The sequence below is a fragment of the Pristis pectinata genome, chromosome 1 (assembly GCF_009764475.1).
Source record: "Pristis pectinata isolate sPriPec2 chromosome 1, sPriPec2.1.pri, whole genome shotgun sequence".
NCBI classification, from domain to species: Eukaryota; Metazoa; Chordata; class Chondrichthyes; order Rhinopristiformes; family Pristidae; genus Pristis; species Pristis pectinata.
In genome coordinates, this window is record NC_067405.1 from 24,379,398 (window position 1) to 24,405,501 (window position 26,104).

At 40.0% G+C, this 26,104-nt stretch overlaps 1 protein-coding gene across 7 annotated transcripts in view; it reads right to left on the bottom strand.

The window, feature by feature from the left end:
* Positions 1 to 9,691: 9,691 nt before the first annotated feature.
* kynu (kynureninase) overlaps positions 9,692 to 26,104 on the bottom strand; it is a 161,388-nt gene continuing 144,975 nt past the window's right edge. For 5 of the 7 annotated variants that reach the window (XM_052013145.1, XM_052013152.1, XM_052013167.1 and 2 more), the window contains 2 exons: positions 23,764 to 23,994; positions 9,692 to 14,537 (listed from right to left, as the gene is read on the bottom strand). In XM_052013145.1, the coding sequence (XP_051869105.1) occupies positions 14,403 to 14,537; positions 23,764 to 23,994 (366 nt within the window). In that variant the 3' untranslated portion in view covers positions 9,692 to 14,402. Of the gene's footprint in view, positions 14,538 to 23,763; positions 23,995 to 26,104 lie in introns of those variants that run through there. The other 2 variants (XR_007956101.1, XR_007956100.1) reach the window with 1 other exon arrangement.

The following is a 26,104-nucleotide window of genomic DNA, read 5'->3' on the forward strand; positions in this document are numbered from 1 at the left end:
TGTTAGCAGGCTGATTTCTGGGCTGGTCATGAGTATGTATGGGGTTCAGCTCATTCCAAGAGAGGGAATGAGAAAGGGAAAGGTATGCTAATGTCAGCTGTTACATTAACATTAATCTCTCAGCCTCAAGTAAAGGTATTATAAATTTCCATTTTTTTGTTCAGTACTAAAAACCAATGTGCAGTTGGCAATAATTCAATTGCCAACCCATTGTGAACATTGGTAGGCAGCGTGAGACATCAATTTAGAATTAAGACTTTCTTCTACCACTGCTTGTTGAGAAGTGTGAAGAAAGATGGTAAACATTTTTGAGCAAATGCATCATAACCATCACCAATTCTGATGGCTGATTATCAGAATTGGGACTTTGATTTTGTTCTATGAATAGGATGCCAATGATTGTCCTTCAGATCTTGCTTGAGGAATGCTGGAACAATATTTTTTAGGGCTTGATGGTCTGTCGAACTTATCATTTTGTTCAAATTAACTTTTTGTTTTTTGAAACTGTGGGGGTGATTAGATGCAGATGTAATAATATTGAATATCCCTTTAGGCAGTAGAACATGTGGTTGAAAGGAAGGGCAAAATATCCCTGGCACCTACTGAAAACTTTAAGAGCATCTTGTGTAATGGAAAGTGGAAAGTTACTGATTGACTTTAGGCTGTGTTGTAATCCTTGGACCCAAATTTATTTTAACACTAAATAAAGATATTTATTTCAACTAAAGAAAAGCAAAACAATCAAATTGTTGATTTACAGTGAGATGGTATTTTAAATTCATAATTCTAAAATATGTTTTTTTAGTTAATGATTTTATTTACTTTCAAGTACATTTATTTACTTTAACCTCCTGCCTGCAAAGAAATACCTCTATGTTTTTCACAAGGCTATATAAATCCATCATCACCACTGTAATGAATGATTTGCTACTCATGTTATTGGGCTACAAATAATTATAGTCAGTGGTTAACTCTGAGACTTTCTCTTTGTACTACCTGCAGAGAAATTCATCTCACGTTCCCAACAAAACAACTAATTCTCCCCTGAAGAATCTTCATTTGTCCCCAGCATCTGTTGAAACCAATAAAGGCAACATGTTTTGTAATATAAGTCATTGAAATACACCTACTCCAGATTATTACACAAAACAAATATATTGAAAACCTATCAATTAAGAGGAATTGATTACCTTGAGCCTTCAGAGCCAGATTTCTTCCTCGCACTGGTTTGTCCATTAATTAGCCCACTGAGTTATTTTATCATTGATATTTAGATTTAATTTAGGTTTTACTTCATTGTAAATATAATGATTAGCTAAATACTGGAAGTCCAGACTCCCTTGCTCACCTGAATATGTAAAGGTTGTGGGCCCCACAAAAGACCCCAGTTTGAATCTCTGCTTGTTCCTGTGTGCCCAATGGCTTGGGGTAGGAAGGGCAGCTGAAACTAACCTGCAAAAGCACACACATATTGTGCAAGATGGAATGGAGTGTGAAGCAGGCAAACAACACTTTACTAATAGACAAATATGAACAAGATCATTTGGACAAGGGAACAAAAAACCGCAGCCAACATACCAGGCACAGAACCACTGAACAGTGAAACAGAGGCAAGATATTCAGATAAAAATTGGAAATGTAAAAGTATCATATTTCTGATGCCAGACAAATTGGCTAGGGGTCCAGTAACAACATTGTTGGTGCAGATGGAATTAATGGTGTAAAATGTAACTCTGTTCAGCAGACTGCCAGATGGATATATAAATATTCAAATATATTTCAGTATAATGACTGCCAGTTTAGTGTAAAATTACCCTGAGGACATCACTGTACACTTGGCAGGTTAAAATGGACAGTGGGCTCAATATGAGGGGAGAGGTAAAGGAAAGAGCAAGAAAGGGATTTGTAAAGCTATTAGAATACAAACTTATTTTCATGAAATCATAGAAACCATAAAATTGTGCAGGAATTCAGCCTAGTGTGCTTGTGCCTGCTCTTTGAAAGAGCTATTCAATTAGTTTTCATTTCAATATGAGCAGAATAATTAGGAGCAGGAATAGGTCACCTGGCCCCTTTAGGCTTCTGCATAATTCAATGTGATCATATCTGATCTTATTGTAACTTCAACTTCATATACGTGTTGATCATTGGAAAGCTTCTACTCTTTTGCTTATCAAGAATTTATCTAATGCTGCCTTAAAAAATATGGAAAGATTCTGCTTCCACAGCACTTTGAGGAAGGTATCTCCAAACACTCATGACCCCTTGAGAGAAAAAGTTCTCCATGTGCATTACTAACACCCTGCTCAATTTGTCCCATGCATTCAGATTTTTCAGTTTGTGTTATCCATAAAAAAAACTTCATCGCCTTATTTTTCCTACTTAAGTGAATCAATTCAGACTTTTTTTGTATCAATAGTCATCTGTAGCATGAGCACCTATCTCACCAGCCAATCTACATTATTTATTTAATGATTCATAGGGAATGTCCTTGAAAAGATAGAGGGAAGCATCTTTGTCAACCACTGCAGTCCAAATGGTGAAGGTGTTCACAGTCCTGTTGCTGGGTAATTTTGATGCAGGGAAGATGAAGGAATGGCAATATATCTCCAAGTCAAGATGGTGAATGACTTGGAGGGAAACTTTCAGGTGGTGGTGTTCCCATGTGCTTCTAAGAACAATTTGCTGTTTGTTGAGACTCTATTGTAAAAAGTCTTTAAGTGCATCTTATAAATGGTGCACATTAAAGACACACTGCACCAGCAGTGAAGGAAACAAGTTTTTAATTGGAGGATTGGATGAAAATCAACACTGCCATTGATGTTGCTGACCTTCTTAAATGTAATTGGCACCGCACTTATCCAGCCAAATAACCAGTTGGTTTAAAGGGGATGTAATGTCCAAGTACTTCTGTGGCAGGCCCATTTTAGTTTCCAACCAATGGTGACACACCAACGGACAGAACAGACTGCTTCATTAACTAAGGATGTGAATACGAAAATGAGCATCATGTATTATTCATAACGCATTTCTGCCCTTACTATGAAAGGATCAAAATAGCAGCTGTGATGGTTGGCCTAAGACACTTCCTGAGGAATGCCTGCACCAATTTTCTGAGACCGAGGTAACTGACCTTGAATAAGTACCACTTCATTCCTTTGTGTAGGTGTCACTCATTGCCTTCAATTTCAGTGGTGCCACACTTGGTCAATTGCTGCCTTGATGTCAAATTCAGCTGTTCTACCTCAGCTCTGGAAGTTAGCTCTTTGTTCATGTTTGGACACGAGGATTTTTAAACGTGGACCAAGTGGAGCCTAAATTGGTGAGCAGATTAGTGATATGTTTTGACAACATCTCTGACACTCAATTGATGATGGAGCATAGGCTGAAGGGACTGCTTGGATTTTTACTGTTGTTTGTGCAGAGAGGACATTTTCAAGTTTATATTATAGATACCAATGTCAAGGTACCTGAACAGCTTTCATTGGCTGGAGGCAAAAATAGATCTGTAACACGTATTCAGCAATATCATTGGATAAAACACCCTTTGCTACATTCAACCAGTTCCTGATATCACCTTGAGTGAAGCAAATCAGAAAAAGATTGGTTTCATTGATAATATGAATATTAACAGGTAAGTGTCATGACTATCTCAATTTTTCCTTTCCCCTTACTCATTCTAACCCACCTCATTTTGAATGTGCAATAACCCGCTCACTATGGTCTAATCCAAACATCATCATCATCGAATCAACTGACAAGGATGTTGCTATTATGGTTTGTCAAACCGATGTCTACCTTACAAAGGTCAAACATCAGTTCACAGGCACCAGTTTTTTTTCTCTCCCCACAACCTACCACTGAACATGAGGCCATTGCATCCCAGACAGTCACTAACCTTATTTTCTCAGGTAATCTTTCGTCTACTGCTGCCAGCCTTGCACTCCCACAACCACACAAAGCCCACTTCCACCTCCTCCTGAAGATCTACAAACAGGACTGTCCATACAGACACTGTGTTACAACCTGCTCTTACCCTATAGTACTTCTCCATCCTTTCTCACCTGCAGCCCCTTCCACCTTACATCTGTAACACCTCAAATTCCTTCGACAGTTTTCAGCTTCTGGGTCCCAACTGACTCATCTTCACTAATGGACATACAATCCCTCTCGACTTCAGTCCCACACTCGGATGGTCTGAAGGACCCTACTTTATACTTCAGTTGAGGCTCATTCATTCTCCCTCAAACAGCAGACTCATTCATCTGGTCGAACTCCTTCTCACAGTGAAAAACTTCTCCTTCAGTTCCACTCATTTTCAGTTGATCAGTGGTGTAGCTATGGCAACTTGTATGGGACCAACTTATGCCTGTCTCTTTGTGGGGTATGTGGAAGGGCTCTTATTTCCCTCTCCACTTCCCCTGCTCCAACTTTTTTTTCCTGATATATTGACAATTGACTTGCTGCTGTTTCCTGCTCCTGTGTAGAACTCAAAGTTACCTTCACTGCCAACTTCCACCCTTCACATGGCACATCTCTAACGTTTCCTTTTCCTTTCTAGGATTCTCTGTCTCCATCTCAGGGCATAGGTTAGCAACAAAGATCCATTACAAGCCACAGCCTCTCCACAGTTATCCATGCATCCTTCCTCCTTGCTCTTGCTAGGATGCCATTCTCTGTTTTGTTTTAGTTCCAGCAGTTCTTCGATTTTCAATGAGAATCATCCACTTGCTGTTCCAAACTCTGCATTTACTCTCCTTGCTGTTTATTACATTAGCAAAGAATGGAATCATTCCCCTATTACAAGTTACTTACAAATATCAAAAAGACCAATGATCCCAACACTGATCCCAGGAGGTCACTACAGTAAAAGCCTTACAGTCTGAAAAATAATCATTCACTCTGCTTTCTGTTTTCAGCAATTTGACATATTCATGCAGGCACTGCCCCCTTAATCCCACAACCTTCAATCTTGCTGACAAATGATACTTTATCATACATTTATGGAAGCCCATATCCATAACTCTACTACCCTCAGCAAGCTTCTCTCTTTCTTCATCAAATAATTCAATCAAGTTAGTTAAACATGATGTGTTCTGAACCAAATCAGGCTGACCTTCAATTGTTATCCCACATTTCACCACTGCTGAGAATAATGACTTTAAAAGTTTTCCCGTTCTGATGTTAAGCCGACTAGCCTGCAGTTGGTGACTTTCTCTCTTTATCATAGAAACAATATGTTATGGTCTTCTGGCACAATGGTTTCAAAGGCTATAGACAAGGTCTTTACAATTTTTGCCCTTACTTCATTTATAATCTAAGATACCACCATTCTAAAATAGATAACTTTTCTATTTTCAGTCCTGCCCACATTGCAAGAGTTTATTTATAAGAACATAAGAAATAGGAGCAGGAGTAGGCCATCTGGCCCATCGAGCCAGCTCCCCCATTCAATAAGATCATGGCTGATCTGGCCGTTGACTCAGCTCCACCTACCTGCCTTTTCCCCCATAACCCTTAATTCCCCTACTATGCAAAAATCTATCTGTGTCTTAAATATATTTAGTGAGATATCCTCCACTGCTTGCCTGTGCAGAGAATTCCACAGATTCATTATTTTCTGCGAAAAACAGTTTCTCCTCATCTCTGTCCTAAATCTACTCCCCTGAATCTTGAAGCTATGTCCCCTAGTTCTAGTCTCACTGACCAGCGGAAACAACCTTCCTGCCTATATCTTATCTATTCCTTTCATAATTTTATATGTTTCTATAAGATCCCCTCTCATTCTTCTGAATTCCTGCTAGTATAGTTCCATATGACTCAATCTCTCCTCATAGGCTAACCCCCCTCATCTCCGGAATCAACCTGGTGATCCTCCTCTGCACCGTCTCCAAAGCCCATGTATCTTTCCTCAAGTAAGGAAACCAGAACTGCACGCAGTACTCCAGGTGCAGCCTCACCAGTACCCTGTACATTTGCAGTATAACCTCCCTGCTCATATATTCAATCCCTCTTGCAATGAAGGCCAACATTCCATTTGCCTTCTTGAGAACCTATTTACAGAAGCACATGGATATCCATATTTGGAGCAGGAGAAGGTCACTCAGCCTTGTGAACCTGTTCCATCATTAGTAAGATTGTGGCTGATCTGACTGTAGCCTCAACTCTGCATTCTGATCTACTGGCAGTAGCATTTTACCCCTTGCTTATCAAAATCCCATCCACCTCTGTCTTAAAAATATCTAGACTTCGCTTCCACCACACTTTGAGGAAGAAAGTTCCAAAGATTCAAGACCTTCTGAAAGAAAAGAAAACCTCATCTTTAGCTTAAATGGGTGACACTCTAGTTTTTAAGCAGCGACCTTTAGTTCCAGAGTCTTCCACAAGTAGAAGCATTCCCCCCCACATCCACATGCCAAAGCACTTCAGGATCCTATTTATTCTAATTAAATTCCTTCTCACTTCTAAAGTCCACCTTGCCTCATGAGAAGTCCAGCTATTCCAGGTATCAGTCTAATAAGCCACCTCTGATCCAATTACCTTCTGATCCAAATTCCTTGCAACCTTCTTTACCAAGACAATGGTGGCATCTTTTTTGGTGATGCATCATAGTGTTATAGAAGTATACAGCATAGAAATGGGCCCTTTTGGACCAGCTCATCCATGCCGACCAAGGTGCATACCTAAGCTAGCCCCATCTGTCTGTGTTTGGCCTGCATCCCTCTCAATTTTTCCTATCCATGCACCTGTCCAAATATCTTTTAAACATTGCCATTGTACCTACCTCTAACATTTCTTCTGGCAGCTCATCCTATATACCCACTGGTCTCTGTGGGAACAACTTCCTCTCAAATCTCCTTTAAATCTTCATCTCTCACCTTAAACCCACACCCTTCAGTTTTAGTCTCCCCTATTCTGAGAAAAAGACCGCGATTATTTACCCTACTTAGGCCCCTCCTACTTTTATAAACCTCAGTAAGGTGATCCCTCAGCCTTCTACACTCCAGAGAAAATAATCTTATCCTTTTCAATCTCTCCTTATAACTCAAGGCCTCTAGTCCTGCTAATATCTTTGTGAATCTTTTCTGTACTTTCTCTAGCTTAATCACATTCTTGTGACCAGAACTGCACACAATACTCCATGTGCAGTCTCACCAGCATCTTGTATAGGTGTAACATGACGTCCCAACTCTTGTACGCAATGCCTTAGGTGACGAAGGCAAGCATGCCGTTGGCCTTCTTCACCATCCTGTCCAACTGTGTCACCACTTGCAGGCAACTCCATACGTACCCCAGGTCACTCTGTTCTACAACACTCTCCAGGGCCCTGCCATTTACTGTGCATGTCTCGGCCTGATTTAACTCCCCAAAATGCATCACTTCACACTTGTCTGAGTTAAATTCCATCTACTATTCTTTTTCTCACTTTCCCAGTAAATCTGTTGTAACCTTTGACAACCTTCTTCACTGTCCACCACACCACCAATATTGGTATCATTCACAAAATTTCTAATCATGCAGCCGACATTCTCACCCAAATTGTTAATACTTACGACAAATGACAGAGAACTCAGCACTGATCCACATGGCACACCACTGGTCACAGGCCTTCAATCTGGAAAAAAACCCTCCACTACCATCCTCTGACTTCTACCCTCGAGCCAATTTTATACCCAATTGACTTTTTCACCTTGGATCCCATATGACCTAACCTCCAAGACCAACCTACCACATTGAAGGCCTCACTAAAAGTCCATGAGGACAATGTCTACCACCGTGCCCTCATCAATCCTTTTGGTTATCTCTTCATACAACTCAATCAAAATTTTGAGACATGATTTCCCACACACAAAGCCATGCTGACTATCCCTAATCAGTCCTTGCCTTTCCAAATGCAGATAGTTCCTGTCTCTCAGAATCCCATCCAGCAACGGTAGCATAGCGGTTAGTGCAATGCTATTACAGTGCCAGCGATCAGGGTTCAATTCCCATCACTGTCTGTAAGGAGTTTGTACGTTCTCCCGTGTCTGCGTGGGTTTCTTCCGGCTGCTCCGGTTTCTTCCCACATTCTAAAGACGTACGGGTAGGTTAATTTGGGGGTTTAAAATGGGCGGCATGGACTCGTTGGGCCAGAAGGGCCTGTTACCACGCTGTAAATAAAATTTTAAAAAAATCTTTCCCACCATTTATGTTAGGCTCACCAGTCTGTCGTTCCCTAGCTTGTCCCGGCAGCTATGCCGAAATAAAGGCACAACATTAGCGACCCTCCAGTCTTCTGGTATCTCAACTGTGGTACATAAAGATACAAAAGTCTCTACCCTGACTGCTATCTCTAAACCACAAGATTACAGAGGAAAGTAAAAGATATGACATTATCTTACCACTGTTCAGCCTTCTCACTCTCAAGATATAAAGCCTCACCACTTACTCCTCACACTTAACCTCACAGCACTTCAACCTCAACAATAGGTATTGCATTTTGGGCAGACAAACCAGGGTAGGACTTCCACAGTGAATGGTAGGGCCCTGGAGAGTGTTGTAGAACAGAAGGACCTACGAATGTAAGCACACGGTTCCCTGAAAGTGGCATCACATGTAGAGAGGGTGGTAAAGAACACTTTTGGAAGGCTGGCCCTCATCAATCGGAGTATTGATTATAGAAGCTGGAATGTGATGTTGCAGTTGCACAAGGTGTTGGTGAGGCCACATTTGGAATATTGTGTTCAGTTTTAGTCACCCTGCTGTCAGAAAGATACCATTAAGCTGAAAAGGGTGCAGAGGAGATTTATGAAGATGTTGCTGGGACTCAAGGAACTGAGTTATGGAGAGAGGTTGAGACTTTATTCATTTAGCATCGGAGAATGAGGGGTGATATTATAGTGGTGTAGAAAATTATGAGGGGCATAGATAGGTGAATGCACATAGTCATTTTTACCGGAGTTGGCAAATCAAGAACTAGAGGACATAGGTTTAGGGTGAGAGATTTAATATAAACCCAAGGAGCAAGATTTTCACCCAGAAGGTGATCGTACATGGAATGAGGTGGCTGAAGCAGGTACAATAACAACATTTAAAAGGTACTTGGACAGGTACATACATAGAAAAGGTTGAGAGAGATGTGGGTCAAATGCAGGTAAATGGGATTAGTTTAGATGGGAATATTGGTCGGCGAGCGCCAGTTGGGCTATAGGTCCTGTTTCCATGCTGTATGACTCTATAACAGCCACTCCAAAATGTTTGCCCCACCACAGCTCAGTTCTTTTTAAATCTTCTTTCTGAGATCTGCTTGCTAGGTCTGCTGGAGAGGGCTGACTGATGCAAAGTACTCTGAGTACCTTGATAATGCCTTTTCTGGTTTCTGATCTCATGCAGCTACTGTAGTGTGTTCACTTGAATGTTAATTATTAATCCATTCTCATACAATTGCTTATTTCCTTCTGCAGGTTTCCTTTTTTTCTGCATTCAGCTTGGACACCCTGCTGAAATTTGAACCTAGCACCAATTTTCAGAGGATTGAGTTGTTTGCATTGCTTCTTGCTGCTGTACTCTTCACATTGTGAAATCCTGTTGGAATAAGAATTGCATGTTTGCTTTATTACAATTAATCAGACAAAAAAATTTAGTGTACAAAACTGTATTTCAGTAGTATTTAAGATGGTAATTTCTTTATTTTTGCACTGAAAACAAAACTTTGATCACCGAGTCAGATTAGGTAAAAATTATGCTAAAATTGGGAAAATACTGAGTCACAGAAAACCAGCACAATTTCTTAAACAAAGCACCAACAGAACATTTTTGATTAAAATAATGATTGGATTTCATCATGTTTTATAATATGCTTTATTCATATATGCTCAATTTGTATAATAAACTTTGATACAATAGTAATTTGGACTGTCATCCAGAAAACCCCACACTAGGAGCAGGAATATAGAAGAATATTTTCCAAGGAAAATGCAAAAGATGAAAAACACACTTTGTGTCCACATGCAAAGACAATTTATTCTATCTGTATTTTCCTTCACCCCACATAATCTTAAGTCTGGCCAGAAACCTTTGTTGAAGAGACTGTAAATGGCAAGTGTCTTGCAAGAAAATTTCTGAAACAAAGTTTTCATTAAGAAGCCAAAACATCTGCATTGAGAGAGAATTTTGGCCAACCAAGTTGGAGTTACAACACAAGCTAACAGAAAATGACAAGACTTTCAAAATTCAAAACTAGAAATTCTACTTGTCAAGATCTAATTAATAATAGTTTATTAATTATTCTAATGCCATATAGCTATTTAAATGATGCTTTAAGACATTTTTCTGTATGTCAATCACCACCTTATCAAAGCATGCATACTGAAATGCAAGTGTTTCTAAAAGCTGGGAAGATATTTCACATAGTTTTATGTCTTTGATTGCCTGCTGATTTCTGGAATATAGCAGTGCCATGTAGACCAAGTGAACACAATTTCCAGGAAGCACACCCAAATCATTGATGGCACTCTGCCCAGAATTTCCCCAACATTTGTTGCAAAAGAGAATGATCCCCTGATGGTAGCGTCTCTCACAGTACCCCTATTAAATTGTCTAGAATTTTACTGAGAATGTAGAGACTACTTCTGAAGAAAAGACTAAGCTCACAACTGGGATTAATGTATTTTATAGTTAGTTTGAGGTGCTCTCAGGGGAATTTACTGAATAGTGTCAAATAGAAGCAGCTGTTGCAGATATTAAGTTCTTATGAAGTATACAGCACCCATCTGCAGTCATGATGTGACAGTGGTATTGTTCTAAAGGTCCTAGTATCATCATTTACAGACGGAGCAGTAGCAACATTTCTATGCACTTGCTGTCTTCCAAGAATTACTGTATTAATGATCTTAAGATCACACAACATTAGAAGGGAGAAGTTCATTAAACTGTCAAGCCTTTTGCTTAAGCAACCACATTCAATCCATTGCAACGTGATTGATACTCTTTTTATCAAAGTTGATGGTAAAACTCTGACTGATTCTAAAGTAGTTTAGAAAACCTGCAGAAAATTCATCCAATACAGCCATTCATTAGAGGAGAAACTAATCCATGTTTTGGTAATTTTCTGGACAGACAGAAGATCAAAATGAACCAATGTCAGGTGAATCATCCAATCTACAAGGGTCAAGTGATAATGAGGCATCTCTGGAAGCTATCTGAAACTAGTGTTTATCCATAACACCATTTCACAAATACATTAACAATATTCCTAATTTACATTTAGACACTACCCAATTAAATGCTTTAACAGAGAGCAGAGCTGGCTGCAGGCATCCTTTGCTTGATTTTCTTGATCCTCAGGTGGCCATCAGAGCTGCTTTCTTTGATAACTGAGACCCTGGATCCTCAGGTGGTTCTTGAAGTGCCTAATGGAAGCTGTTACTTAAATACAAAGTCTGTATTCTCAAATTTACTTTGCTTTGTAATCACAAGTAAACGTTTTCATCCCAAATCCACAGCTCCCCAATATTGCTGCCAACCTGTACTAATACTTCCTAGTTCTCCTACCCTTTCAATGGTTACTGTCAGTGAGGTGAACTGCCCAAAATAGAAGTGGAAAGTACTGGGCGGCCTTAGGATATTGGACACTTATGACGACAATGAATTTTTCCATGCTTGCAGTTGGGCACTAACTAGCTTCTGCTCTGATAAACTCCCATTCTGTAGACTTCTGATCCCAACTACATAGGAATCATTAACTTGAATTTATTATGTGATTATTTTACACTGAGCTATAAGTACACAAGGGCAATTTTATTCTGAAGATTAACAGCAATTTACTTAGCTCAAATTTATATGCTCATGGTCGACTCTACACGTCAATACTTAAGAGGATATTCCTGGGTGATTGTCCAGTGGGGCTGTATGGGTGGAACTGTGAAGTAAGAAGGGGGGGGTGATCACTTTGATGGGGTTATATCATAGGCCCTCCCAATAGACAGCAGGAAGTAGAAGAGCAACTATGTAGGGAGATCACATATAGCTGTAAGAATAATGGGTTTGTAATAGTAGGGGATTTTAACTTTCCAAACATCGACGGGGAATGCCATTGTGTTAAGGGCTTGGATGGTGAGGAATTTGTTGAGTATGTTCAGGACAATTTTCTCAATCAATACATAGATGATTCTACCTTTTTTTCAAAAATACATTGTTTTTTTGACATATAGACCTTTTATCCAAAAGTTATTCTCTTTTGTCTCAGAGGAATTATGGATGATAGAAAAGGTGAATGCACAAATGATGATTTTCATGCTTATTTTGCATTATATTAATATCAATTTTATGGATCTCTCATTATACTCAAATCTTGGCTGTTAAAGATTTGATTCTCAAATTGTTTCACAAAAAATTTTAAAATTATCTTAGGAAATGAAACTGGGCAGGTGATGGAAGTGTTGACGGGAACACTTTGAGAATGGCAAGTTTCAAGCTGGTTATAAAAAGAGAAGTTTGGTACTCAAGGTAAGGTCTTGAAACGGCAGGGGGGGTGGTGCAGGGAAGGCTAATATCAATAGTGTAAGAGAAAGCCTTGTATAAGTAGCTTGGGAGCAGATGCTTGAGGGTTAAATGACAAGTGGGAGTTTTTTTTTTAAAAAAGAGACTTAAGAATTCAGGATCCACGTGTTCTCATAAGAGTGAGAGGCCATTTTTTCCCCCCGAAAGTGGCAACACAGATAGGATGGTGATGAAGCATAGAACAATACAGCACAATACAGGCCCTTCAGCCCACCATGTTGTGCTGACCTTCAAACCACTCCTACGACTATCTAACCCCTTCCTCCCACGTATCCCTCTATCTTAAATTCCTCCACATGCTTATCTAACAATCTCTTGAACTTGCCCAATGTATCAGCCTCCACCATCACCCTGGCAGTGCATTCCATGCACCAACCACTCTCTGGGTGAAAAACCTCCCTCTGACATCACCCTTGAACTTCCCACCCAATACCTTAAAGCCATGTCCTCTTGTTTTGAGCATTGGCGCCCTGGGAAAGAGGCACTGGCTATCTATTCCTCTCAATATCTGTCATGTCTCCCCTCATCCTCCTTCTCTCAAAAGAGTAAAGCCCTAGCTCCCTTAGTTTCTCCTCATAATCCATACTCTAATCCAGGCAACATCCTGGTAAATCTCCTCTGCACCCTTTCCAACACCTCCACATCCTTCCTGTAATGAGGCGATCAGAACTGGACACTATCTCACGTGTGGTCTAACCAGAGTTTTGTAAAGCTGCATCATTACTTCGTGGTTTAAACTTGATCCCACAACTTATGAAAGCTAACATCCCATAAGCTTTCTTAACTACCTTATCCACCTGTATGGCATACTTGCTTTCATAGTTTAGGGCATAGAATATAAAAGTTGGGACATTATGTTACAATTTTACAAAACACTGGTTAGATTGCACTTGGATTATTATGTGCACTGTGGCATCCACATAATAGGAAGGACATGATTGCACAGGAAAGTGTGCAGAGGAGTTTCACCACAAAGTCTCCTGGATTGGAGAATTTCAGTGATGGGGAAAATTGGATAAGCTGGGGTTGTTTTCTCTCAAATGAAGGAGTCTTAGGGATGACCTAATAGAGTATGTAAAACAATAAGAGGCATAGATAAGGTCGATAGAATCCTTTTTCCCCATGGTAGGAGTATCAAAAACAAGAGGGCACACAAGCAAGAATAGCACTTTTATAGGGATTTGAGGTTTTTTTTTACAAAACAGTGGTTGATATCTGGAACTCACTGCCACAGGGGGTGATGGAATTGGATATAATCACTATGTTTTAGAGACATTTAGACAGGTATTTAATTGGGCAAGGCATAAAAGGATACTGATCTAATGCAGGCAAATGGGATTACTATGAATGGCAGAAGGACAGCATGGACATAGTGCACCAATCATTGTTTACAACTCAATGAATGCTGAATGTATTGTGGAATCCATTGATGTCTTCCTTTAGTTTATCTTCTGCCTGGTGGATTGGAAAGGTGAATGTTCGAGTCAATACTTGCAACCTTTCTGACTGGCATTTCTTTCACAATGTCTGATATTTCAGAAGCAGTGGAATTGACTAATTTGGATGGCTTATAGTTAAAGCTCTGAAATTGTTTGACCAGAGCTCATAGGTCAATTACTGATTTGTTGTCAGTTTGGCTGTTAAACAATGATTGCTGTCATGAGGCTGTACCATGAAACTTGCAATGTTTCTAGATTTCTAAATTATTCATTTGAAACAATTATCTCAATTAAAAAAATCTAGTTTCTGACTTCTAGTTTATCACTCCCAAAGTTTGAATGAATAGCAGAAAGAACTTGGACAAATCACCTTTCTGTAGCAGGGTGGTACCCCTTGCAAAATGGAACCTCACACAACTCATACTACATTGCATCCTTGACTTCATGTGATACTACATTAAGTGATTCATTCAATAAGTTGATAAATCTATATACATCATAAAAAGAGTTGTAAAGAGGTACAGGGGCTATTCGAAGAATTGGTTCCCGGATGTCAGCCTGAGAAAAGATACGAAAAACAGCATTACTTTAATCAATAAATAGAACTGATGAGTTTTTATTTTAATGAATGGTTTGCTTAATCATATCTTTCACTATCATTTAACTTCTATATATAACTACATGCTCGTTTGCCAAATGGGTAGTAACAGACACAGGCCTAATGGGAGACTGCAGGTAAGATACTCTTCTGATTATGATGGCTATCTTTCTTGCTTGTATATTTTATCCTGGGTAACAGCATTCTACCTTGCTGGATGAAATAGAGAGCAGGATAGAAATTAGTAAATACATTGCAATGTGTTACTCTCAACACTTCTCAGGTCATATCTTTGGGAAGCTGTAAGTTGTACAAATCAGAAAGAAAATGAAAATAAAAAAGATTATATTAAGCATGTATGTTAAGGAATGAAATATACCATAAACACAATCAAATATTTTCCTTATTTGGTAAAACAGATGAATGATGTTAAACAGTGAAGAAAATAAAGCCAATCTTCAAAGATTAAATACTAATACCAGCAGGCTGACTTTAACAGAGCAGGTTTTTGATGCAAACTGTTTCTGTGGATCACTAATCACAGAGAGCTTAAGTGATTTCAACTGGCATGCTTCAATTAAATGCAGCCAGTTTAATAATCATCTGGAATGGCTGCTGGAAGGCAAGTATTAGGTGCTCCTTGGATGCCTGCCAGGTTCCAAGGGAGGGTGTTAGGAGCTTCACATCAGAGAGGAGTGGGACTGGTGTTGACGGATGTTAGGGTAAATATTGATGGGGGCATGTCTTTCTTGTACAGCCCTAGAACACTCCTGTTTTAGCCTAAAGTGTCATTTCTGTATTCAGACAGCTGCACACTTGCTGCTGCCAAACTTGAAAAATGCTGTGGCTTCTCTACTCAGGTCTCTGTTCAAACAACATTGTAACTCTTTTTGCAGGTATGAACCTAATCTCAATGAATTTTATAGAGTTTCCACCTGCAAGCACCTATCCACTGACAATTCTCTGCAAGTTAATGCAGGGAGGAGTTGGTATCTGAGAGTGTTAACATCAGGATTTGCTGAAGCTCACACAATTTTAACTGGTGGAGACACTGTACTGCTTCACCTATTTGACTAAATATGGATCAAACAAGCCTTAGACTAATAATTGTGTGCAGAGAACAAATTTAAAACAAGAAATTTAAGATCATAGAATCATTTCCAGAATTGCCCACGTTCTAAACAAAGTGATTTTTTTTTTCCCCCACCAGGGTACAGAATTCTAATTCCTGGAAGAAGCTCCCAGATAATATGTTCTCAATGAATCAGGAGACAAAAGTGAGTTTTCTGACAGTCACAGTGGGGGATTTCAATGATTTAGAGGCAGAATCTTAACAAAAATTCACCATCATGACAACATAACCAAACACCACATTTCGGGAGGTTGTAATCAAGGATAAAGTACTGTGTTTTTCCACTTAATAATGTAGCATTCCAAGGTGAAATGTGTCAAGATGCTGAAATGGTTCTTTGGCAGAAGTGAGGAAATTGAGTTCAGTCAGGCAGAGATTCTCAAGAACCAAAGTTCTATAGTTATGAATTAAGTTGTCTTCTATTTGCAAAATGTCATTCTGTTTACAAGGGGCCTGAACGCTACAATACTTGAGATTCTTTAGGAGAGCGAAAATCAGTAGATGCTTGCTGTGGAAAATAAATATAAATAGGAGGGACAAGAAAAAGATTGCTTTTCCAGAAATTGAGAGACACTGTCCTGGAACATAACCTCCAGTGCCAAAAGAAAGCTACAGAATCAGTGTTAGTAAATATCAAATTTGTTGATGATTGTGTTAGATTTTCTGTCCATTTCAAGAAGTCATTTTCACACTTGCTTTGGCTACTGACTGTTAGTTATTGAATTCCCTCTTTCTGTAAAGTTCAGAACAAATAGTGTACTTCAAAGCATCCACTCCACTTTTCATAATAAAACCAAGTGCCCTAGCAACATATATAAATAAATTAAGAGGAAAAGACGTACGTCCAAAGACGTACGGGTAGGTTAATATGGGTTTAAAATGGGCAGCGCAGACTCATTGGGACCAAAGGGCCTGTTACCATGTTGTAAGTAAAATTAAATTAAAAAAAATAAGATTTCCACAAAATATGGAATGAAAGGACATGGGAACAGTGTTAGAAAATGGTGCTGAGGTAGAGGGTCAACTATGAATTGATGAATGGTGGAGCAGGCTTGAAAGCCCAAGTAGCTGAATTCTGCTCCTACTTCCTAATCCCGTCATCTAAAACTTAGTTCATTGTCCTGGAGGTCACAGCTCACGAATTATGCACCTATATCCATTTTAAATTTGATCAGATTTGTGTCTCTACTCCCCTTACACCCTCTGAGTGAAAGAATTTTTCCTCCTCCCTCTCCTAATCCTTCTGCCAATTAGTTTAAATCTACTTCTTTAGTTCATCCAGGATCCTCAATTTTACACACATCAGTTTGTCTCCCTTCAGTGTCCCCTGTTCAAAAGAAACCAGTGCTAGCTCATCCAATCTTTCCTCACAGCTACAATTTTACAGTGCTGACAAAATGCTCTTAAATCTCCTTTCTAGTACAATCACATATTTCCTCCAATGTAGTAACCTGAACTCTAAACAGTACTTAAGCTAGGGTCGAACTGGCAATGTGCAGGGTTGGAACACAAGAGTACAGCACAGGAACAGGCCCTTCGGCCCACCATGTATGTGCTGACCATGATGCCAATTTAACCTAATTCCATCTGCATGCACATAGTCTACATCTCTTCATCCCCTGCCAGTCCATGTGCCTGTTTAAATGCCTTTTAAATGTTACTATTGTATCTGTTTCTACCACCTATCCTGGTGGCTTGTCCTAGGCACCTACCACTCTGTGTAAAAGAATTTGCCTCACACACCTCCTTTGAACTTTCCCCCGTCACTTTAAATCTATGTCCTCTAGTATTTCACATTTCCACCATGGGAAACAAGATTCTGACTATTTACCGTCTACGCTTCTCATATCAGGTCGCCCCTCAGCCTCTGACGCTCCAGAGAAAACAATCCAATTTTGTCCATTTTCTCCTTATAGCTAATACTTCCTAATCCAGTCAACGTCCTGGTGAACCTCTTGAATTCTCTCCAAAGCCTCCACATCCTTCCTCTAATGTGGCAACCAGAACTGCATACAACACTTCAAACGTGGCCTAACCAAAGTTGTATGCAGCTGCAACATGATTTATCAATTTTTCTATTCAATGCCCTGACTGATAAAGGCAAGTATGCTGTACACCTTCTTTACCATCCTATCTACTTGTTGCCACTTTCAGGAAGCTCTGGACTTGCACCTCAAGATCCCTCTGCACATCAATGCACCTAAAGGTCCTGTCGTTTACTGTTCATTTCCTCTTCCATTTGACCTCCCAAAATGCAACACCTCACTTGTCCAGATTAAACTCCATCTGCTATTTCTCTGCCCATGTTTCCAAATGATCAGTATACCATTGTATATACGACAACCTTCCTCACTATCCACACCTCAAACAATTCTTGTGCCATCTGCAAACTTGTTCATCAGTCCACCTACAATTCCATCCAAATCATTTATATACATCACAAACAGATATCCCAACACCGATCTCTATGGAACACCACTGATCATAGACCTCCAGTCAGAGCAACACCCCTCCACCACTGCCTTCTCTTCATTGGCCAAGCCAATTTGGAATCCAGTCTACCAAGTCTTCATGCATACCATGTGCCTTAATCTTCTGGATCAGCTGACCATGAGGAACCTCATTGAATCCTTTACTAAAGTCACATAGCCAACATCCACTGCCTTAACCCAATCAATCATCTTCGTCACCTTTTCAAAAAAATTTATAAGACATGACTGCCCTAGCACAAAGCAATGCTGACTATCTGTAATAAGTCCACACTTCTCCAGATGTGAGTGAATCCTATCCCCAAGGATCTTCTCCAGTAATTTCCCAATGACTGTTCCAAGTCTCACTGGCCTATAATTTCCTGGCTTGTCCCAATTGCCCTTCTTAAACAAAAGAACAACTCTGGCTGTTCTGAGTGATGCTACCCTCTTCCTTGTTACCTTCTTGTCTTAATATATACACTTTGGGATTCTCCTTAATCCTATTCACCAAGGACATTTCATGGCCCTTTTTAGTCCTCCTGATTCCCTGTTTTAGTTCTTTCCCGCTTCCTTTATATTGCTCAAGGGCCTGCCTGATTTCAGCATCCTAAACCTAACATATGCTTCCTTTTATCCCCCCCTTTTTGACTAAATTTACAACATCTATCATCCTTGCCATTCTGGTCTTTCTTTCTCACAAGATTATGTTGGTCCTGAAGTCTGACCAACTGGCCTTTAAATGACTCCCACATGTCAGAAGTGGGAGTCAATAAAGTCTACCACTTTATTGATCTGTCCTGCTACCTTTGAGAATCTCACTTACTTATTTACTGATTAAGGCATGGAAAGAGGCCATTTAATTCATCAGGTCCATGCTTGCTCCCAACAGAGCAAATCCAACAGTCTCACTTCCCCCTTATTTCCCTGTATATTGGATATCTAAAGAATTTTATCAAGACTTCAAAACCATGCTAAAATCCTTGTTGACTGTCAAATGCATTATTCTCAACCTTCAAAAAATTTATTCAAATGCCCACAGAGATGATTTTAGTTGTAATGCTGAAGATTTGCACTTCAGAAGTAGCTTCCAGCCAAGGTCCAGTACAGTTCAAACAATGACATTCAACAGGACAATAATGACCAGTTGTTACACCTGCATAAAAAGCAGGACAAATCCCATCTAGTCAATTGTTATTCTACTTTTCATCACTAGCAAAATCATTAAAGATGTTATCAACAGTGGTTTGTTGAGACATTTACACATAGAGAAGGCTCACTGATGCTCAATTTGGCTTCAGCTGTGGACCAAATTACAGATCCATTTCAAACATTAAACAATAGAGCCAAATTCCAGAAATGAGGTAAATGCACATAAAATGACATCAAGAAGCTCTGGTAATGTTTAAGTCAATGGGAATTGTGTGGAAATATTCCATTGTCTGGACTCATACCAAGAACACAGGAAGATAGTCATAACTGTTGAAATTCCACCAACTTCATTGCAAGACATCAGTGCAAAGGCTCTCAGAGCAGTGTCTGGGTTCAAACCACCTTCAGCTAACTCATCAGTAACCTCAGCTCATTGTTCACTGATGGTTGCAAAGTGTCTAGTTCCATTCCATTGAATAAGAGCATGTCTGCTTGACAGTCAATGTCATTACCATAACCAAATCTCTCAGTACAAATATCCTGCAGAGACCAGTAATCAGAAAAATAATGAGAACCAGCACATAACTACAAAAGCACGTCAGAGGCTATGTTGAGTCACTCACCTCCTGATTCCCCAGAGACTCTCCCCCATCTCAAACACTCTGTTTGCCTATGTGAGGGCATTGACAAAAACACTGAAGCAGCTTAAGATCATTCAACGTAATGCAACCACCTTGATTGCCCCCTCATCAACAACCTGCACATTCACCACTGGGAAACCATGACTGCAGTGTGTACCATCCACAAGAGACACAGCAGCAAGTCAATAAGAATTTTCAATGGTTCCTCACAAACATGTGACCTTTCCCAACTAGAAATATGAAGAAAGCAGCTACATGGGAACACCGTCACCCAGAAACCTCGCTCCAAGTCCCACACCATCCTATCCTGGAAATCTCATTGATCACACACCATCATGGCAATTACAATCCTGAAACTCCCCTGCCTAAAAACACAGTTGTAATAACCCCATAACAGGTCCAGGAAGGCAGCTTACCACCTTCTTCTCATGGGCTATAAATACTAGTCTTGCTATTCATGCCACAGCCAGTTTGTGAATTATAACAGTAATTAGCACAATCTAGGTGGGAAATAAAGCTGCTTAATGATTTATATTATGTCTGATTTGAATAACTGTTTAATTTAGAGAGAATGAAAATTGTGCCATTTGGTAGACACATCTGATCAAGGTCACACAAAAATTTGGTTACTACATTCATACATTAAGGTGCTTATACTAACAGATACACAGTCTAAGTCAATATGCAGTCACAACAATTTGTATTTCTGCAGCACTTTGATGAAGCAAACCATCAAAAAACATTTTATCAGAATATGCCATCAAACTGAATTTTGATTCAAAGCCAAACAAGGAAACATTAGGTAAATAATCAAAAGCTTGGCCAAATCACAGAGGTCAGGGGTACAGAGACTTTGGGAGGAAATATCTGAAACAGGGGCCCTTGAAAGCTACAAGTTCAATCACCAATCATGGTGCAATTAAATTCAGGGAAAATCAAGAGGACAAAGTTGGTGATGACTTTAAACAATGGCCCTAAAATTGGTAATAGCTAGGGACATTTGATTCTGATTTCTTGTGCAAATTCCAAGTAAATATTTTCATTTTGCTTTGCACTACAAAGCAGATAACATAGTAGTATCACTCTTGCAGTCTGGAAACAAACAGACTAATTCCTCATACAACGCTGAATTGGTCTCAGCATTGACAAATTGTACTGTGTTGAGGCAATTGATAACATCACATATCTATTGATAGAGACCTGACTTTCAATGACAGGAAAGAGTCCATCCATATTCCACCTTCTTTACTGCCATGAGGCCAGATGTAGGTTGGAGGAACACCACCTCACATTCCCCCTTGGGAGTCTCCAACTTGATGGCCTCAGCACTGATTTCTCTAACTTCTGGTATCCCCAACCCTTCTTTTTCTTCCCCCCACCCCCAATCCATTGTCTTTCCTTATTCCTATGGCTCCCTTCCCCCACCTTGATAACCTGCCCATCTCCTCTCCTCCATCCTTTATTCCATGGTCCACTGGCCTCCTCCACTGGATTCCTTCTTCTTCAGCCCTTTGCCTCCTCTACCTATCACCTCAGTTTATTACATCTTCTCCCCTCCCCTACCCACCTACCTACCATCCCCCTCACCTATCCCCTGCCTGTGTGTGCTCCTCCCCCTCCCCCCCACCACCTTATTCTGGTTTCTGCCCTCTTCCTTTCCAATTCTGATGAAGGGTCTCAACCTGAAACGTCAACTGTTGATTTCCCTCTTTGAATGCTGTCTGACCTGCTGAGTTCTTCCAGCACTTTTAGTGTGTTGCTCCAGATTCCAGCATCTGCAGAATTGTTTACGTCTTCAAGAATTCTAGTTTTGTTTGTGATTGATTGCGTGGGAACTGGAGTTGTTTGTGGAGAATTTTGTTGTTGAATTCCTTGGAGTTTTAAAAATCTGAGGCTTAAGATAGGTGTATACATAAATCTATTTAATCCAAATATGGGTATCTCTTGGCTTTCAACATGAAAGGGAGGACAAAGGAGAAAGTTTGGTGTGTGTCAGGTGACAACCCAGGAGATGCAACAGGTGGAGAAGTACAACCTGCTTTGTAAGTACTCTTCTTGCATTGGAATTTAAGAGCATGAGGGGATTCTATTTCTGCAGAAGGTTCCCATGGAAAATTGCCACAAGTTGCTGCTATATTACAGCTACAAATACTGCTATATTTCAGCAAAGGCAGAAATGCCTTATCAGTAGCAGTCAAGATAACAGTCATGATGAATTACTATACTTCTAACTCATTCCAGGCTGGCATTGGAGATGTAGGTCACATCTCCCAATTTCCAATGGAATACAAGAGGTTATAAAGTCCTGCCACTCAATGAGAAGAATGTTTATCTTCTCCCCCATGAAGAAAGAGTGGAGAGCAGAGTATGTAAGGAAAGAGGAGCATATGGAAGATAATGTATCTGGACCCATTTTATAGCTGCACTGTCAGAACCAGACTGATAGCATGATGCCTGCAGGAAAGGTGGTCCTGAATGGAATTGTTATCATGCTGAGAAAGATCCAGTCGATGATCTAATGCAGTAAGACTAGGAATCTATTCAGAAATGGATTGATAAGAGGCAAGAACCATACTTCACACTACATGTGCATGATGATGACACATTATTTTTAATTTATTCAAAGTATAGCATGTGAGCATTGCTGGAAGGCCAGCATTTATTACTCATCCCAAGTTGCCTTGATGAATTGCTGGGGAGCCACCTTCCTGGACCAGGACAGTCCATCTGATGAAGATATTCGTATGGTGATTTTGCGCAGGATGTTCCAAGATTTTGACTCAGTGATGATCAATCATCACTATATGTTTCCATATCAATAGGTGGCTTGGAAGAGAACCTGTAGCTGACATGTCCCTGGTCATCAACTGCTGTTGTCTTTCCCCATGTTAGAAGTCATGGGTTTGGAAGATGCTTTTGGAGTAGACTATGTAGACTGTACCACTACAGATATGGTGCTCCAGAAATGGAATGAATGAATGGTGGATGGTCTGCCTCTCAATGCCTTAGATAGTGTCAAGTTGCTTGTGTGTTCTTGGAGTTGCAACTATCCAGGCAAAGTGGAATGTGTTTGCTCACACTCCTGATATGCCTTGTGCACAGTGGAAATATTCTGGAGAGCCAGAACATGAGTCTCTGCAGGATGCCCAGCCCCTACTAATTCACCTCCAAGCCAGACCCCATCTGATATAAAACATATTGCCATTCCTTCATCATCTCAGGGTCAAGATCCTGCAACTACCTATATTATGGCACAATGGAAATATATTCACCACAACCACCATAGCAATGCATCATGAAGGTGCCTATGTGGGAGACAATCATGCAATGATGCTAATATCCTTCAAATGAATAAACATTGTCTATGTTAATTTCTCCATATTGCTGATCAGCATAGACTTTACCAGATCACAACACATCAATTAAAAAAATTCCCCCTCCCCTTTTAAAGGTACAGACTTGGTCTTAAATAGCAGTTTTAACTGGCACTAGATGCTCCTGAAATGGCACCCGGTGAAGAAGAGTTAATGTAATAAGCAATGTGTGAGGTACTGGCTGTATGTTACAATTACAATACTGAGGACGGATCCCAAAATCTGTCTGCAACTGCAGCAGATCAAACAGGTATGCAAGATGATTCAATGCACATTTTCCAGTGCTCCAGTTTCCCTTCCAGGGACTTCAATCTTTGCAAGACCTAGTTCAATCCTAAAAATGTAAGAATCTCAGAATAGTTTTGAAGGAGTGAACCCACTTATTACCAACAATTAATAAATGCTTAAGTTCGACTTACAACAACTCCTCTTTTCATTAGTTCTACAAAGACCTTCTTGAGATGGTCTGAGAACAACAATGACAGCTGGCAGCCTCGTTCTTCAATATTTGAGGGAGTAATGATATTGATGTATAATTTCTGAGGATTATCTGGAACTTTTGAATGATAATGTTTGATCAGACACTCCAAATAGCCAGTAAGTAAGACAGATTTTTTTCGCAATGCTTTCTTGTCAGTTTGATTGAAGATCTGAAAACAAAATAGGACTAATCACACATCTGCCAGAATCACACACTAACTCTATCACAAATACAATCCTGAAAATGTATTTGAATTAGTTTTGTCTCCAAAAATTATTGCCCCCAATCGTGCAAGGAAATATTCACAGTTACAGTTTCTTGAATAAATCACAGTAACTGTTGAATCTCTACAAGTGTAAAGACTAAAACTGCTGGCACTTGTACAGTGTTGTCTTGCCGACTGTTCCAACTTTTGACTAATTTTGGAATCCAGCACAGGAGTGCAAATTTGCAGAGATTCCCCAGCGCATACGGTGGGCATTCCACTGAAACCACCTGCATCAGATCAGACCTGGCAAGGGAGCAGCTGTGGAGACTTATGTGATAGTCATTTTAGATTTAATTTAATTAGTTAAGTTTTTTTAATGTTTTAAATGCTTTCAAATTATTTCAAATATTTTAAGTGCTTTGTTTTATTTTGTCATTAATGTTTTAAATTGTTTGAATACATGAATAGCACTGCAGGCTTTTTGAATATTTCTGAACCTCAAACATTTAACATGGTTGTCAGCCAAGCTAAGGATGTGGGCAGCCAGCTGACAAATTTATTTTCAGCTGTTTTTTAGGCCTTGATCCTTCATATAATGTTGTTCATGGAGACAGAATAAAATAGCAGAGAAACAGGCTCTTTGGCCCACTACATCCATGTTGGTTTTGCACTTGTTCATTCGTCCCATTTTCCAGCAATTGGCCCCTAGCCTTTTATGCCATCCTGTTACAAGAACACATCTAAATACTTCTTAACTGGTGTGAAAAGACCTGCTTCCATTATCCCCAGGCAGTGTGTTCCAAACTTCAACAACCCTCTGACTGAAAATATTCTTCCTCAAATCCACTTTAAATCTAACCATCATAATTTTGGATACCTCAGTCAGGACACCTCCCAACCTCCTCTGCCCCAAAGAAAGCAAACTCAGCAGATCAAGTTTCTCCTCACAACTGAATCATTTCCATCTGTTCCTCCACACTGCTGAGAGTCCTACCATTAACATTGTATTCTGCTTTCAAATTTGATCTCCCAAAGGGTATCACTTCACACTTATCCGGGTTGAACTCCATCTGGCACTTCTCAGCCCAGCTCTGCATTCTATCAATATCCTGTTGTAATCTACAGCAACCTTTTACACTATCCACAACACCACCAACCTTTGTATCATCTCCAAACTTACTAACCCACCCACCCTTCCACATCCTCATCCAAGCCATTTATAAAAATCACAGAACAGGAATCCCAGAACAGATCCCTGTGGAACTCCACTGGTCACTGACCTCCAGGCAGAATACAATCCATCTACCACCACCCTCTATCTTCTATGAGCAAGACAATTCCAAATCCACACAGCTCATACCTCCTGATTTTCTGAATGAGCTTTCAGTGACGAACCTTATCAAACACCTTACTAAAATCCATGTACACCACATCCACTGCTCTACGTTCAATGTGCTGTCACATCCTCAAAGAATTCAATCAGGCTCATGAGGCATGATCTGCCTCTCACAAAGCCACGCTGACTGTCTCTAATCAGCCTATGTTTCTCTAAATGCCCATAAATCCTGTCTAAGAATCTTCTCCAGTAATTTGCCCACCACTAAAGTAAGACTCACTGGTCTGTAATTCCCAGGGTTATCCCTACTTCCTTTCTTAAATGAAGGAAAGGACATTTGCCACCCTCCAATCATCTGGCACTACTCCTGTGTCCAGTGAGGATGCAAAGATTGTTGCCAAAGGCGCAACAATCTCTTCCCTAGCTTCCTATTAATAACCTTGGATATATCCCAACTACTCTGCACTACAGGGAACACCAAATCAAAGAAAGAAACTAACCAGAGACTTACCTTCACCTCTTCTCACAGAAGACTCTTGAGCCAAAGCCTCAGCTCCCCACTCCAACACTAGCCCACTCACACAATAACAGCTCCCAAAATGGCTGCTCCACTTATACTTGCCTTACCTTTATTTGCTGCTGTTGATAAGCCAATCAGCAGGTAACAACTTGGAAATGTGCCTCGTTTAGACTCTTGCAAAGTGAAACTCACCAGCTCAGGCACAGAAACTCACC